This window comes from Equus caballus, chromosome 1, assembly GCF_041296265.1.
Source record: "Equus caballus isolate H_3958 breed thoroughbred chromosome 1, TB-T2T, whole genome shotgun sequence".
Taxonomy (NCBI): Eukaryota; Metazoa; Chordata; class Mammalia; order Perissodactyla; family Equidae; genus Equus; species Equus caballus.
This window is the reverse complement of record NC_091684.1, coordinates 183,508,674-183,524,856: the sequence shown is the minus strand read 5'-3', so window position 1 is coordinate 183,524,856 and position 16,183 is coordinate 183,508,674. Positions and strand designations below refer to the sequence as shown.

Genomic DNA, 16,183 nt, shown 5'->3' with positions numbered 1-16,183 from the left:
AATACTTCAGAGAATGGTCCGTCTTCATAAATATACGACAGAGGACATCAATTTCATTTAATTCACAATTTGTGTCAGCACAGCAGATGCCAATGCCTGCCTTGATAGGGTTGTTTAATATGCAATTGAGACAGAGTAATATGCAGCACCGGGGACAAAATTTCACAGATTAAACTCTACGCACCACTGACACTTCATTCTAATGTATTTCCATTCCACACTGCTCACCTTAGATGAAAGTAATATTAAAAACCATATCCCTCTATTTTACTATTGTTAGAAGTTAAAATCCTTGTCTTTAAATTTTTTTCATGCCAATTAAAATGTAATCATGCCAATTAAAGCAGTATGCCTGGTGGTGTTAGTGTGGCATCGGTTTTGTTAAAATCTTCCCTCCACCCTCGTCTGTCTCTAAACCATTACAAAACTCTGCATATCGTATTTGAACGATATTTTTGTCAAAAAGGCAATCCATTTTAAAGTATCTGACTCATAAAGGATAGCTAAATACTCTGTTTCTTTTTTAAATATTATGTTGATTTAAAATTTTTGTTGAGGCAATACACATGACATACTTCCAACAATTTTCAAAAAAGATTATTGCTGGTTATTTATGAAATTAGAAACAGATATATTAAAATGCAATGTACACAGACTATCTCTTTTTCTATCAAGCATATAAAGATGCTGTTCTCATCTATTTAGTAAGCGACATTTTAGAATGTCATACACTAACCACATTTCTCCTGTATGAGATCAATGAATTCTGTAGATTTTACTAGGTTCTGATTTAAATCACCATATTATAAAGTGAAAGCCATTAACTACTATTAAAGTGTAATGTAACAATAGGTTAGAGTAAAAACTTTCAACATTTTAAGTCACTTTGTACAACTGCAGAGTGTAGTGAATTGAGATGAGAAAGCCAGGATATAAACTTGCAGTTTTTTAATCACCTAGATTAAGCATGGCATAAACTGAACACTGGCATTCCTCCAAGTCATCAAAGTACATGAAGAGCTTTTTATTCAAAATATTTTTGGAGTATTATTTCTTTAAAAATTAAAAAAAAAGCAGGAAATGGAAAGCATGCAAAATTACGCTCCATAACTGACACCACCCATACTGAGCTGTTATAATTAATCATTTAAGTAATTGACAAATTTAGCTTACCCTTGATTTGAAGTGAAGGCAATTTAGGAGAGAAGTTGATGAAAAAATACAGTTTAACCTCTCTCTTTCAGCTGTCTTCCAACAAAAGGACAGCACTGCCTCCTGCACAGTGCCATCCTGGTCTCTGGGTAACAGAATCTCTATATTGCCTTTTTGCCAGATTCTTGCATCTCAGTCTTTGGCTGAGACCCAGCCCATCATGGCGTGAAATGAATTACATGAAACTTTTTTTTGGCTTTTGTTAAAAGTGAGCTTGAAATTGAGGCACAAAATAGAGGCCAATTTAATTCTGCAATTCAGATTTGGGTCAAATTTGCATCTTTGTTTTGGTGGCTTTAGTGCGACTTGAAAGCTGTAGTGACAACCCCACTTTTCATCTGAAGGGTACAGTAAATAGTTAAACAGTGGATGTCTCCAACATGTACCTTCAGAATCAATTCTATTAACATTCATTCAAGCATGACAGTCAGTGTATATCAGATATACTGTATTACAGTTGACTTGGTGCATACCCATAATACATGGCGTATTTTACTTACTTTTTTTATGTATTAAAGAACCAAAATTATTAAAATCTGAGAGGAGACAAGCTCAGAGCAGAAAAAAGTCAACAGAAGAGGAAAAGCAGTGTTTTTCCCCCATAATAACATGAATAGCTTGTTTGAAATGTAGGTAGTGAATTGAAAGAGAGAGATATTTGTGCCTCAAATTAGAAATCAGACAGATAGAGTACTTCACTACACAAAAAATGTACATGTAACCTACAAACAGTAATAAAAATGCAAATACCCCAAGCAGTTCCCATTTTTCATTAATTGAATCCACTTTTTCAAGGAGATCATTTGGTAGTAAAACGCCACCTTTCTTCAAAGCTTCAACCTTACTAAGCAGCTCCGTCTTTTTCAGGTCTCTGATGGACATTTCCACACTGTATCGCTAAAAGGAGAAGAAAGAGATTCCATTAGGGAGGGAGGTGTTCTTAGAAAATCTCTGAGCACAGAGTCAGGAATGCTCATGGCTGTTAAAAGTTTTTGTTTCCAATAAAATTTATGGGGAGACTAAACCTAAGTACCTTGAGTAGTTGAGGAATATTGCTGAAAACAGTTAGAAATATATCTTACTCACACATACATAAACATCCAAGGTATTCCATTTAGTTGACTAAGATTTACGTCTTTTTAAACTAAAGTTTACACACACATTTGATCTTTAAAATATTCCAAGGAGGAAAATACCTGGTCTACCAGGATTTAATATTACAGTTAATTTTGATCAACATTTGGTTCCAGGGGCTGCCCATCTCTCACCTCTGGCCCCCAAAGAGCCATCTCAGAGTGATACAAATAAAATTATCCCCAAAGAGTTTGTAACTTCCTCCTTAACCCATAAGTCCTCTGAATTCTAAGTCAACATTTTTTTTTCATTTTACTTTTACTTAAAAACTCTGCATGGGATTAGAGAAGAGGTACATATAGAGAGGAAAAAGAAAACCAGTGCTTTGGGAATGGTTCCAAATCTATGCTTCTTTATTGATTACTGCAAAATGTCCCCAAACATCAGAATCGATTACAGAGCCCTCTTCTGTAATACACATTGTATTTTAACAAACTGCCAAGTGAATCTCTCCTAAGAGATGTTTTGCTAGAGATAATGTAAATCCTATTTAATCTGACAGTTACTATGGTGATTCTCTTCAAATAACTCTATTTGGGATAGCTTCAGAGTTAGAAAGTCCTTTATTATGGACAGCTATCAATGACCGTGGCTGTATATTTTAAATGCACACATAAAAATACCTCTGAGCAGAAAACCTAGATTCTGGCTAAAATATTAAACATAGTTACAATTTTAGGATATTTACACAATATAATGGCAATCCCAAAAGTTCTTTCTTCGAGGCATAAAAGTTAGGTCCCTGAGGTCCGTGGTAGTATTGCTCCATTACCCTAACTGAGCTAAAAGGAGCACTTTAGCAGGTCTAATAAGAAAAGCTTTTGTCTGGGCCAAGTAGCAAATCAACAAGTTTAAAACATGCCCAAGCACTTGGGTGATTTTATTCACCCTGAAATCATGGTATTATGTAAGATCCCAAACTAAAACACAATTGGAAGCAGCTTAAAGGAAAAGGAAGATGTGAAATCCCTGTGTTGGTTAATAGATTCTCAGCATTTGCGTGCATATGTTTGCATACTTTTAGTTTCATATTTTAATCTTTCATTTACACCAAACATGCACATCATTTGTATTATGTAAACTTCTCCAAATGTTAGTCATTTGTGGATCACAGAACAAAATGTTTTAAATAAGGTGATTTAAAGCATTTCATAGTATTAACGAATGTTGATCAGGGAGCCAGAGTACCCAAAATTACATGAATATGTATAATGAAAAAAATCAAGGGTTGCTTTAGAGCTCTTTTAGAATTTGGCCTGTGATACATGGGAAATTCTGATTGCATTTTCCAATGGCAGGCAATTACCAGGACCATGTTACTCCAACACTTAGAAAACACACTGTCCACTGCAGTTTTCTGGACTCAACACTCCACAAGTATTCTAGAAACCCACATAGTGTTTTATTTGTCAGAGTGATGACTGGGGGAAAGGGTGATCTGCTTTATGTAATCAGATTCCCATCAAAGACAATGTTGCTGACAAAGATTTACATAATTTATTTGGTAAGACTTTGACATAATATTGGAGGAACCAGCACTTCAGGCAGGCAGAAGAATCCTATTCAAATCCTTTGCTTATGCCACGTGCATTAATTGACAAAGGGAGCTCTCTGGCTGTGCCACCTGGGAGCAGCCTCACCAGTTATCACTTCCACTTGTGACAAGCTCAACACCCTCTTTACCCCAACTTTGAACAGCTCCTACACAGCAGATCAGACAAGAAAGAGAACAGTTTAGATGTCTCCCATAAAAATGATAGGATCGTAATAATAAAAGCATGAAAAGCAATTAATTTAATTTTAGACACAACAAAATAATTTTCTCTGAGAAATGTGGTACAAGTAGTCACTTCAACAGCTATTATAAAAGTTATTGCGTTAAAAAAACTTGACTTTATGTATGCTCTCTGTCTTTGTCACCATGTAACCTACCGTATAAACAGCTTGATGAAAGACGTGATTGATGGACAATGCCTTCAAACTATAAAAGCTTAGAGAATCCAGCTAATTGTTAGATGTATTGGCCTGCGCATGAAAGGTACTAGAATGTCATGTAATTTAAGGTGAAAATATTTATTTTAATTTTTGAAGCACTCTGAAGGTTGAATCTGATATGATTTAGGGCCTCAAGCTGTATATGTAAGAATGCCAGGAGGGTTATATTTTTGTTGAGGCTGGTATGTTTTTGCCGTTCTCTCTCCCACATCTTTTCGTAAGCGTTAGATGAGGAGAATCGACAGCCAGCTCCATCAGTTCTCCGTCCTCCTATCAAGTAGGGCTACTTTATCCTGTGGTGAGAAGATAATTTAATCTTCATATTCATTCCACCCACAGCAGTCAGGGAGCAGAGGGTGCCCCATTGTGTCCTGTAGTCTGGGGATGTTATGATATAGACTACTCTTCAATAGCCAAAAATGAGATTAGCAAAGTTAAAGTCAGATGGCTTTTCTTGAGTGCTAAGGTAAATAAGCATCCAGTATTTAATTTCCCCACAGCACCTGCTGTGGGCCGCTCTGTCTAGTCAAAAATAAAATATACTCGATTGAAAGGGCGTATTTACATTATTAAGTGTATTTGCTTGGCCAATTCAATTTTGACTAATGAAGCCCCCTAATAGATTTGTGAATAATCTAAATTAAAGACACAGGCCACTTCTATTCTAAATGCCACTGCTATGTGTATATAGAGGTATATAAAGAAAACTTTAAAAACAGAGTTAAAAATTACCACAAATACTAGCTCACTGTTCTAACTAAGAATTAAAGAAGTTTATAGAAAATTCTAATTCAGTGCCTACTTTTTAAAAGCACAAATGCTGAAATTGAATTAGAAAACAAAGCCAGCCAAAACAGGGATTTTTGAAGTAAATATAATTAGAAACGCATGAAGACTTGATTGAGATAACTTTTTTGACAGTTATGCTAAAGGCTTTTTTCCCTCCTAAAACCTTTTTTTGTTGTTGTTGTTAAAAATCACACCGAAAATTCTGCCCAAATGGAGACTGGAACAATGCCTTGAAACAGTGTTAATTGTCACCATGGAAACCAGAAGAATAAGCCATTTTGAAACTGGTATAGAAGGCACACATTGAGCAACTCAAGCATTTTTCTGCCTCCCTCAATGTTAAAGAACAAGATGCCTTGGCACTGTGAGGTCAGAGAAAGAAAGCATCATGAAAGGGCTGTAGATGTTCACTGTCTAGTAAATAAAAAAATAAAAAATAAACTACATACAGCTAATGCTGTGAGACTCTACCCGGTGAATCTTTTTGAAATAGAAAGATCATCAAAAGATGGCCAGGAGTGGGGGATGGATTCTACGTAAGCGAAACTTCAGGGCTGTATTATGTGAACCTTGCCCCCAAAGCTCCCTGGGAATTCTGCTGTTGTAATAAAACTTCAGAAGAGGAAAGAAAAAAGGCAGCATGATGGAATTCAAAATAATGCTCTAAAAGCACACAGAGAGATTAAGACATCCATTGTAAGACTTTTGTATGGTGCTTCTGTTGGTTATACTGAAAGGAGACCAGACATTGCTGAGCGGAGAGTGAAGTTTTGGCTACGAGAAACACAAGAACTAAACCAAAGCATTTTCTCCATTATTAGAATAGGGCTGTCAGATTCTGTGTCTTCAGCATTTGAGTATTTACATCTTAGACTGTATTTTAACTGGGCTTCATGTGACTTTATATTAGGAGGAGTTAAAGCAGGGAAAATGATCTAGTTATTAGAATAACAAGTTTGAGTATCTTTCCCAGTACAAAGTTAATACCACAAACACCTGTATATCCAGCGTATCCCTTTCCCAAAAACACACAACAGATAGACAGATGGACGGACTGAGAAAATAAAATGCATCTTAGCCTATCAACAAGAAAGCATACGCTAGGAGCACACCAAAACACTAAACTACTGGCAAAATTATGTGTGAAAATATGCATTTTTGCAGAAAAATGTAGGGATGTGTCTGTCTATGACTCTCATATTGTGTTTTCTGGCTAGTGTTTGCCCTCCTCATGTGAGGCTTCATGGTGGCCCCTCAGCAAGTCCATGCCTAATGCCATTCAGTGGTGAACAAAGAGTCTCTTTATACGAAAGTCCAGGGTCCACAGCTCAGCTGTACATGCCGAGTGCAGGAATCTGCTAGAGGCCAGTGTTGCCTTTGCAGCAGTTCCTGTGCTGCCCCCTTTTCAGAGCACCAGTGTCCAGCATCTCACAATGCATGTGATGTTTCACGTGGAGCCAGTATCACCTACGCCTCGGAAAGATGCTGGTGTTGAAGAAGAGGGTTCGAGCTCAAGACAAATAATAGTCGTTATTTCTTGCAAACTCCTTGTATTTTACCATTAGCAATTTATGGCGAATAATTGCACAGAGAAATTATAAAGACTCCTACAATTGTCCTTGTAAATTAATAATAGGCTTTCTTGATTGGGATAAATTTGCTGCTGAGCCTTTGGAAAAATTAAAAAGTGCAATGTCATTTAAAATTGCCAGAACTCGCACAGCAAATTACATCTGAGGTTAAGAATTGAGTTTTCCCCCCTCTTCTAGCTTATTCCATTTGCATGATCTGGAAATCACATTACATTGGCCATGTATTGTTAATTGGACATAGATTGCATTATCTTTAATATAAATCAAACTACAAATATTAAAATGAATTGCAAATTCCCTAATAGAAGATCATAAAACAATCTTTTTTAAAGTATCTCCCATTAATAATTTAATTCCAATTATATCACTCAGAAAACTTAAGTAGGAAACCTGGCAACTTATTTCTCCAATCATTTCTTTTACATAACAAATACTGAAGCCTTTTTAAATAAATATCCAGAGCAGAATTCATTGTTACAGAGCAAAAACAAAAACACCAATACCTGAAAACTTTTCATGCCGATTTCTGTAAAATTCTGCCTAAGAACACCAAGCCCGTCTGCCTCATTTCTTACCTATCCCTGTCAAGGGAGAGAAAAAAGTCTCCTATAGAAGAGATTTAGTAAGTTTAAGAACTATTGTAATCACGCCCTCTAAAACTAAAAAATTGATGACTAGTCTTCTATTTAGTTTTTGAAAGGTTCTCTAGCCCCTTAGATTTTTCTGTAAATTTGGTATCTTTCTGAAGACTTCGTGTGGCCTTTAACAAGTTTATATTAAATATTTAATACTGTTTAGAGCATACCCACTACTACCAAAAACAGTTATATTCCCAGCAGTCCCACTGTTTCAGGCAGAGGACTTGATTGATCCTCCTAGCCTGAATTGAGTAGAATGAAAAGAAGCAGTTGGAAAATAGCTGCAATCATTTAATGCAGATGACCTCTGACAGCCTCGCAGCTCTTCTATCTGAACAGAAATTTGCATGGGGTCTCTGTGCAGAGGAACAATGTAACCTAAATGGTAGACAATCTTTATTCTAATGAAGTGGGTGTCAAGGTCAATGTAAAACTGCAATGATAAATGGTGCACCACTAGGCAAGAGAAGTTGCATAGGCATTGTAGTGCTTTCACATTAATTGAAGACTGAAATGCACTGTGTGAAAAGCACAAGCCTCTCTTTTCACCATAATGTGTTAATGCGCCAATGCCGAAATGATTTCTTCAAGATGTTTGCCTGTTGACATGTATCTTATCGCAAAAATAATGCAAATAAGGAATTACGGCACAAAATGGACATTTTTAGAATTTAGCTTTTTCTGGAGTAGAATTACAAAAACCTAAATAAAATGTCCCCAAACAACATCCTGACACCTAATGTAATTCCTTTGATCCCCTTTTCTTTTCTTTTTCTATTTAGACCTGTCTTTAATTAGTTTCAACCAAGCAACCTTTTATAGAACCCTTCGTTGGGTACTTTCATGCTGAGCTCACTGTAAAAGAGGACCAATGAGAGGAGAATCATGCAAATATTATTTTTTGCCGTCACTTCTAAGTTTTCTGCTTAGTCTGCAGTTAAGTTCTTCAGGTGTTGTTTGTCCTGAATGAAAATATAATAATAAGCCTATGGTTTGTAAAAAGAAAATATCTATTTTCTAGTTGAGGACTAAAAAACTATCATCTGGTCATTTGACATTGCCAAAATGACCATACAGCAATAATTACACCATTTCTTCAGTTGATCTAGCAATTTTGTGTCAGTGAATATTTTTCATTACATAAAAATAAGGACAGTAAGCTGCTTTTAAAAAATCCTGATCTACTTAAGCCTGTAAAGGGGACATTGTTTGCTAATACACTCATTAGCAACCAAGCATTTTAACTTCGTCAATTAAACAGGAAATGGAGTTGCACCATTAGTTTCACAATTTGCTAAAATACTGATAAGAGCATATTACTAACCATTTGAGAAACATTTCCAGGCTCAACCCGTAATATGTTATAAACTGGATGCATTTTTATGGTTGACATTTTTTTCTGATTCCAGTAGATGCTGTGATACAGCCAACTTTCCAACACTAAGCTTCCTGCTACAAAGAGATTTTATAATGGAATTACAGTTATACTAGTCAGGAATGGTCTGCAGGTCTTTCGGTCTGTAGTCTTGGTAACTAGAAGGCTATTAGTGTGATTTCCTATGAAATAAATGATATTGCTAGTTTGCAGCTCTGATGTAAAAACAAACTGTCTCACATAGACATCAACATTTCTGAAATGGTAATTCAGAGAAAAAAATCTCAACATGAAGGAGGATAGCGAAAAAGAAAAAGAAAGTTACTGATGAAACTGTTTAAAAAACTGTACAGCTTCATCTGTGTGTGATTTGTCAGGTCTGAAGCTTGACGTGCCCAAGGGGCAGACCCCAGCGGGGAGTAGGCTGCCGAGCTAAATAGCTGTGAAAGAAGTCTTAATGTAGGATGGAATTCAAACTAACCTTGACATGACCTCGGGAAAAATATGCAAAAAGTAAAATGAATGCACTCTGCAAGATACATCCTAATTTTGTGGTGGAGCTGGTGAGTTTTCCAAACATAACTGAGACCTTAAAAGAAAAATAGAAAGCTAGTAAAAGGGGAAAACTTTGGAATTCAGGCCAAAAACGTAAGCAAGCATGATGCGTTACTGCGAAGGCATGTGAACCATTTGGAAAGAATCCAAATAAAAACCCACACTGAACAATATTGTTGTCAGCCTGTCTATTCAGGAAAATTGTTTTTTTTAGGTTGAATATAAATGACACAAAGCCAAGATTACATCATTGCATTACAAAGTCTGTTGTGGCTTTTAGCTGAACAAGCCCCATGGATCTATTGGTTTAGGACAGTAATTCAGGAAGGAGGTTTTAATGTGTTATTTTTTCCTCCAGTGTCAATAAAAAATAGAGGAATTTAAGGAAGAAATATCATGGGTGTTCTCTGGTCTATTTATTGCTTTTCATCTGTATTTGATAAGCCAAACTCAAATTTTAATTGATGAATGGAGTCTTAATTTGACTTTATTATAAATTTGGCCTGTTTTGAAGCGATCAGCTTAGGAGGAAGGCATTTGTTCTAGCTCCCCGGCCAAGAACTGGCTAACTCATTGGATATATGGAAATTTTAATTGAGTGTCAACTTGTGTAGAATTTCAATCCTATTTCCTTCTCAATGCAATTTTGTAGCAATACCAGTTATTTACTACACTACTAACCAGATTTTAAACATAATTAAATTGCTAAGAACATACACCAAAATCTAATGACTTAAATCTCTACAGCCAGGATGTGAATTCCTGGATCAGGTATATGGGCTTCTATTAGATTTTCAAAAGCATAAGGTGAGCAGAAGGATGCAATCATTAGAAGCACAGAAGTACAAGGAGCTTTGCTGAGAACTGTTGAACAATCACATGTAACGATCACTGCTAAATCGATATGTTATACCAAAGGGCTCTTTTTTGGTCTAGTCTTATTCAATATTTTCATTAATGACACACATAAGTAAAATATGTATATGGCATGTCGATCAGATTGCCAGATTATAATAATCTCATTGATCAATAAAGAACAATAAATATTTTAGCTCAGAGATCATAAACTCAGATACCTACAGGGAGTGGTATACCAGTAAACTAGCTTTCTGGGGGGAAAAAAAAGCCCTGATTTGTAGTGTTTGCTGATTTCTCGGGTGTAAATACTCACACCATGGCAGATTCCAAACTACCAATGGTTGCCATTACTGGCAAAATTCCTGAAAATCTAAAAATCAGCTCTCACAAGCCAGTATAGCCAGCTCCAGCACCCCACTACCTGACAGCTAATGTAAAAAAGTTGAGCTGAGCATACGTAAGTCATCTTCTATCTTTCATGTTCTAACTATTGGTAGCGTATGGAAAAAGAGAACTGTTGTCTATACTAGAGAAAAACAATGCATAAATATGATGATTACTAAAATTTAACCCCAGTGAAGGGAAAATAAGAGGAGGTAGCATGGAATGTGGAGGATGGGAGAACACAAGTTCCATCTAAAAGGGACAACCACTGCTCAGCTCTACCAACTGTTTCCAAGTGGGAATATGCCTTCAAAACGACTTCAGTATGGCAGTTTTTTTTTTTTTTCCTGAGGAAGATTCACCCTGAGTTAACATCTGCGCCAATCTTCCTCTATTTTGTATGTGGGTTGCCACCACAGCATGGCTACCGACAAGTGGTGTGGATCTGTACCCAGGAACTGAACCCCAGGCTGCCAAAGCAAAGTGCACCAAACTTAACCACTAGGCCCTGGGACTGGCCCCCAGGTATATTTTTTAAGAGAAGAGAGAAATAAATACTTTTATGTGAAGTCCCATAATTTTTATATATTGAATTAAAATTTTTTAACACTGTACAGGCCAACCTACATCTCTGAGTTGGATTTGAATTTGCAGGCGACTACTTCACAACATCTATTTTAGAGGCTGATATTAGACTCTGAAGGGAACACAACATGCTGGCATAATAGATTAAAGCTAAGAAGAAGATATGACAAACGTCAAGCCAGACAGAGTTAATAACCATCCCCTAACCCCACCAAAAAAATAAAAATACAAAAACTGCATACAGATAGAAGTGACTAGGCTTCCATTTTCTGTTGGCTCAATGAGTCAACAGACAGTGGAAGGTAGATGTTAAGAAAAAAAAGAAACATGAATTAAGGCTGTAATGGGGCAAACACAGGGTCAAAAATAAAAAAGGTGACAGATAGATCAGCTTCACCGTAATTTACGAGGCCCAAACCTGCAATCCTGGTTCTGCCTGGGTTCCATTTTCCAAGAGGGACCTAGACAATGTATTAAAGTCTAAAGGAGAGCACTCAAAGAAGGGAGGGGATTCATCACTTCTGCAGGGAGCAAGCTGTTCAAAGAGTTGGAGATATTCAGCCAAGAGGTAGATAAGAGTTGAAGATGAGAGAAGAGAGGGAAGGACATGTTAGCAGACTTTGAATATTTACAGGACTTCTACATAGACAATACTAATTTGTTTCATCGGACCTCAGAAGTCAGGCCTGGGATCAAAGGCTGAAGCATAAGTAGGAATGTAGCTTGGGCAAAAGAGAGTTCCCATTCACCAAAGGTGTTCAGACAGAGACCAGAAATCTACCTGGTTAGGAGTTTTTATGGGATAATGAGGCATTAAATGAGGCTTGGCCTAGAAGAGAGAGTCTAACTCTCTGTTTTGGAAAAGTTCACTTCTTTGGGCCCACATTCACCAGATCAGCTATAATAATCACATTATTCTGTGTAAAAGAAATGAAGACTGAAAGACTGAAAGACACCAAGTTAAGGGGAAGCTGTCATTTACTGGAACAAGACTCACATGAGATTCTCATGCAGGGAAACCTAGGAGAAGAATGGAGCAAAGACTCAACCACATAACATGAAAGCTATACAATCTAAGCCTAACAGAGGACAGAGAGAACCTAAAGAAGAGGCAAGGCTAACCGAAAATCCTCAAACCACCCTCAATCTGTCCTATGTTAGAGAAATTGAGAAACTAAGTATTAAGGTATTTTGAGTCTTTTTCTTGATAAATATTTTATAGGAAACGTCTACAAAATTTATGCAATTAGGTCCGTATTTCAACAAGGTCCTTCCCATAGATTTTTTTTTTAAGACATAAACTTCACAAATGCCACTCTCAAAAATTTTCTTCCGTCAACATAGAACTTTCTCTAACAGATACCTAAAAAGTGTGTTATAACCCTTGCTGTCAGCAATGTGGGCATAATGGCAATTTCTTCTCCATGCTATGAAACTTCATGGTTGCGCTGTATTATGTCGAAAATCTGCACATCTCAATGGGTTTTCTGTGCATTCCAATGCACTTCAGTGACGATGTGGATCATTGCCATAATACATCATGACTGTTCTAATTACGGTTTCATTATGATGCACCATATCAGGGCTGTCGTAATGTCATGTCAGCACATAGTAAGAATAGTTATGCAATTATGTAATATCTGTTAGAGTATGCAATGCAGGATGGAAAAAAGACATGAGGAGCAGCAATTAATGTAATGAAACTCGGTTTCCTCCTTTAAAAAAGTTTCCAATTTAAAAGTATCATATCTTTTGTTTTCCATCTCCCAACCTAAACAGACGCCTCCAAACACATCTATTTTTTTTTAATTGGGCACCACTATACAATTTTATGGATTTTTTTAAATAAGCAAAATAAGAAGAGAAAAGGGAAATCTTTGACTTTAGCTGTTCTCCATATGTCACAAAAGAATGTGATTCTCCTAATATATGCTAGAAGAAATCCAGTAAAAATTTAAGGGTAGTAAATTAAAGTCCACTGAAGGCTTACTATCATGCAAACTTCAAACACAACGTCACATTCTTCTATCTTCTTTGATGTCTTGTGTAAACATAGAACTTCTTGCCTCATCCCCTAAAACTCAACTGACCAGCCATGTCTTAAATAAACAAACTATGATAATGAAATGAGATAAAGCATTAATATCCATATTTACTTCCCAAAACTATGACCATAAATATGCACTTGCCTTTAGTCTAGCTGCCAAAATCTACCCAAATATCTATAAAAACAGAAATCTTGTTATTTGTCTTTTAAATTTGAAGAATAAACTCTCAAAGGACGAGGACTATGCCTTTTTCAGTCAACCATGGAGTACGTGAATATCTGAGGCCTTCAGAAAACAATGACTCAATGAATACTTTCTCAAACTAAGTGATACGTGAACCACTGTTTGTTGTTTTAATGTACAACCATAGGAGAATTTATATATCAAAGCTTATCCCATCTCTCTATAGCTGAATTACAGGCCTGTTCAATGCAAGAATTTATAATAGAAATGCTGATGAAGCCTAAACTATGGACGTATACAGTTGTGCAGCAGCAGCCATTTCAAATATAGATATATTTTTAGCATTAAGAGGCACCAAGTTTGTTTAAATCTGGACTTTTTTTTTTTTTTTTTTTTTTTACAATTGCAAGTAATGTTAATAGCACACTGTTAAACGTTAAGGCTAAGTGTGCAATGTCAAAATAGATTGAATCTCTCTGAAAATTGGAAATTCAGGCTTTTCAAACATAATCCAGATGTTTGGCTTTTATTCAGATTTCAAGAAAGAGGGAACTAATATGATATAAAATTCATACATGCATATTTCATTAGTGCCTTTTGTATTGCTGAATTAAACATTCTGAAACATGCTTTTCCCAGATCACATAGAGTTTTAAACCAAAGCAGTTGCCAAGATGCTGCACACCTCAAAAATAATGCCAAATTAATTTCATAAGGAAGAGACTATGTATTTCTTATGTTAATTCTGTTGATAATGTTTCTTCAAAGAGACTATCTTGCTTTCTCTTTGAGGATGACAAGAAACATAAAAGGTGGAACATCTAGCCATTGTAGTATTTCAAAAAGATTCTACTGCAGAACATGGTGACTTTGGAAAATCTATGGGAATCAGTGGCCTAAATGAAGGCGGAAAGCACTATTCCCCATATTGTCATCATCAAAAACTATCTTTTCAAGTTTAGTACAAACGGGTATTCCCCAGGGACTACGGACTCCAGCCCTGAGAAGCGTACCCAGAACTTACCACCTGATAGTAGGTGTTAAGACAGAGGAGATCAAAGCATTTCCAGGGGTGTCTGCTCCCAAAACACAATGAAAATGCCATTATACCTTTATGTATTCACATCATGTTTTTTTTTTTATAAGGTGTTTTTAACTTTTTAAAGGGTTTTCGTATGGTAATCTTAACAGATCCATAATGCCATGGAGTTTTTCTCGACAGCTACTCAAATCATTGTCTAGTAAAATATTTGATGCCTTAGGTCACTTTTTATTTTTATTTATTTATTTTTGAGGAAGATTAGCCCTGAGCTAACATCTGCAGCCAATCCTCCTCTTTTTGCTGAGGAAGACTGGCCCTGAGCTAACATCCGTGCCCATCTTCCTCTACTTTATATGTGGGACACCTGCCACAGCATGGCTTGCCAAGCGGTGCTATGTCTGCACCCAGGATCCAAACCGCTGAACCCCGGGCCAACGAAGTGGAATGTGTGAACTTAACCACTGCGTCACTGGGCCGGCCCCCTTAGGCCACTTTTTGAGGGTACTTTGGTGCCTTCACATCAACGAGGATGAGTATGGTTTCAGAACTAGATTATAAGCTCATGCAATGGAGTGTATAACATCAGAGACCATGTATTGCTCACTCTTGACCCACTGTAACTCTTAGCATTGTAGTTAGATGTGAAAGGTGGTTGGGAAATATTTATTCATTTGAATTTCTCCCCAAAAAAAGATCAGGTGAGTTTGTATTGGCTGTTGAACTATATGCCAGGTATAGCATTAGTACACAGAAGTAAGTAGCATGTGATCACCTTATTTATCTTTGTACTTCACACTCAGTGAAAAACTTATTTGGCCAAAACATCCAATATAAAAATATTACTTCAATTTTTAGATAGAAAGCAAGAACATGTTAATTGTTTCCCATGGCTAGGAATGGTTAACGTAAGAAAATATTCTATAAAATGTACCAAAGAAAAGAGAAAGGAGACAGCAGCTCTTTAAATATTTAAGGACACCTTTTATGAGTCCAGCATTTTCTCATAGCAATAACATTTGATCAGGATGCAAGAGGCTGGGTCCAATTTCCAGTTCCAACACAGACTCAAAAGCCCTTCTGTTCTAGCCTCTCTTTTTTGTTTCTTTAGGGTACATGTCCATATCTACCAGAAGGAGATTTTAAGAAAATAAATTTTAGGGATTTCAGGCATTAAGCTTAAAGCACTGTTTGTTGCTCCAGCCTCAGAAAGCTTGACTGTCATTTCAATGGATTGTTCTCTTTATTCTCCTACAGCAAGCCTATGGGGAAAGTTAATAATATCATTTCTGTCTTACAGATTAAAAATTGATACATAGAAAGCTAAGTGACTTGCCCAAGGTCAGTAAGATAGTGCTAAAACCCAGAAATAGAATTTTCAAGAGGAATTTCGGCTTAGTTTGCTAGGCCATGCTGTTATTCTTGAAAATGCGTCTTTAGATACCAGGCCAAAAGTCTGAGGAAACTGGGGGGCCCTAGGAGTATAATAAGGTCAAGCAAGCTAATGAAAGTGATTTTGGAGCGGTCAAAACACACTTATGAACTCCACCCTTGTGGCTTCTATGGCCAGATTCTTATTGGTGTAGGCTCAGCAAAACTTCATAGATTTTTAATAGGATGAGGTTGAGGCTACAAGAGCAGGTGTGGGAGTTCTCACTGACAGCCATGCTTGTCGCTCAGAAGAACGACGGCTCACAGTTTAAAGAACCTCTGGGGTACAGGTGGAAATTTATTAGTACGAACTAAGACTATAAAGAGCAAACCTTGGTTATGATAATTGCTTTGGAGCATTTTTC

General features: G+C 36.6%; 1 protein-coding gene across 21 annotated transcripts in view; it reads right to left on the bottom strand.

Moving 5' to 3' along the window:
* Positions 1 to 16,183, bottom strand: part of AKAP6 (A-kinase anchoring protein 6) — a 509,527-nt gene that overhangs the window by 78,175 nt on the left and 415,169 nt on the right. For all 21 annotated transcript variants that reach the window (XM_070241797.1, XM_070241754.1, XM_023623662.2 and 18 more), the window contains one exon: positions 1,963 to 2,109. In XM_070241797.1, the coding sequence (XP_070097898.1) occupies positions 1,963 to 2,109 (147 nt within the window). The remainder of the gene's footprint in view (positions 1 to 1,962; positions 2,110 to 16,183) is intronic.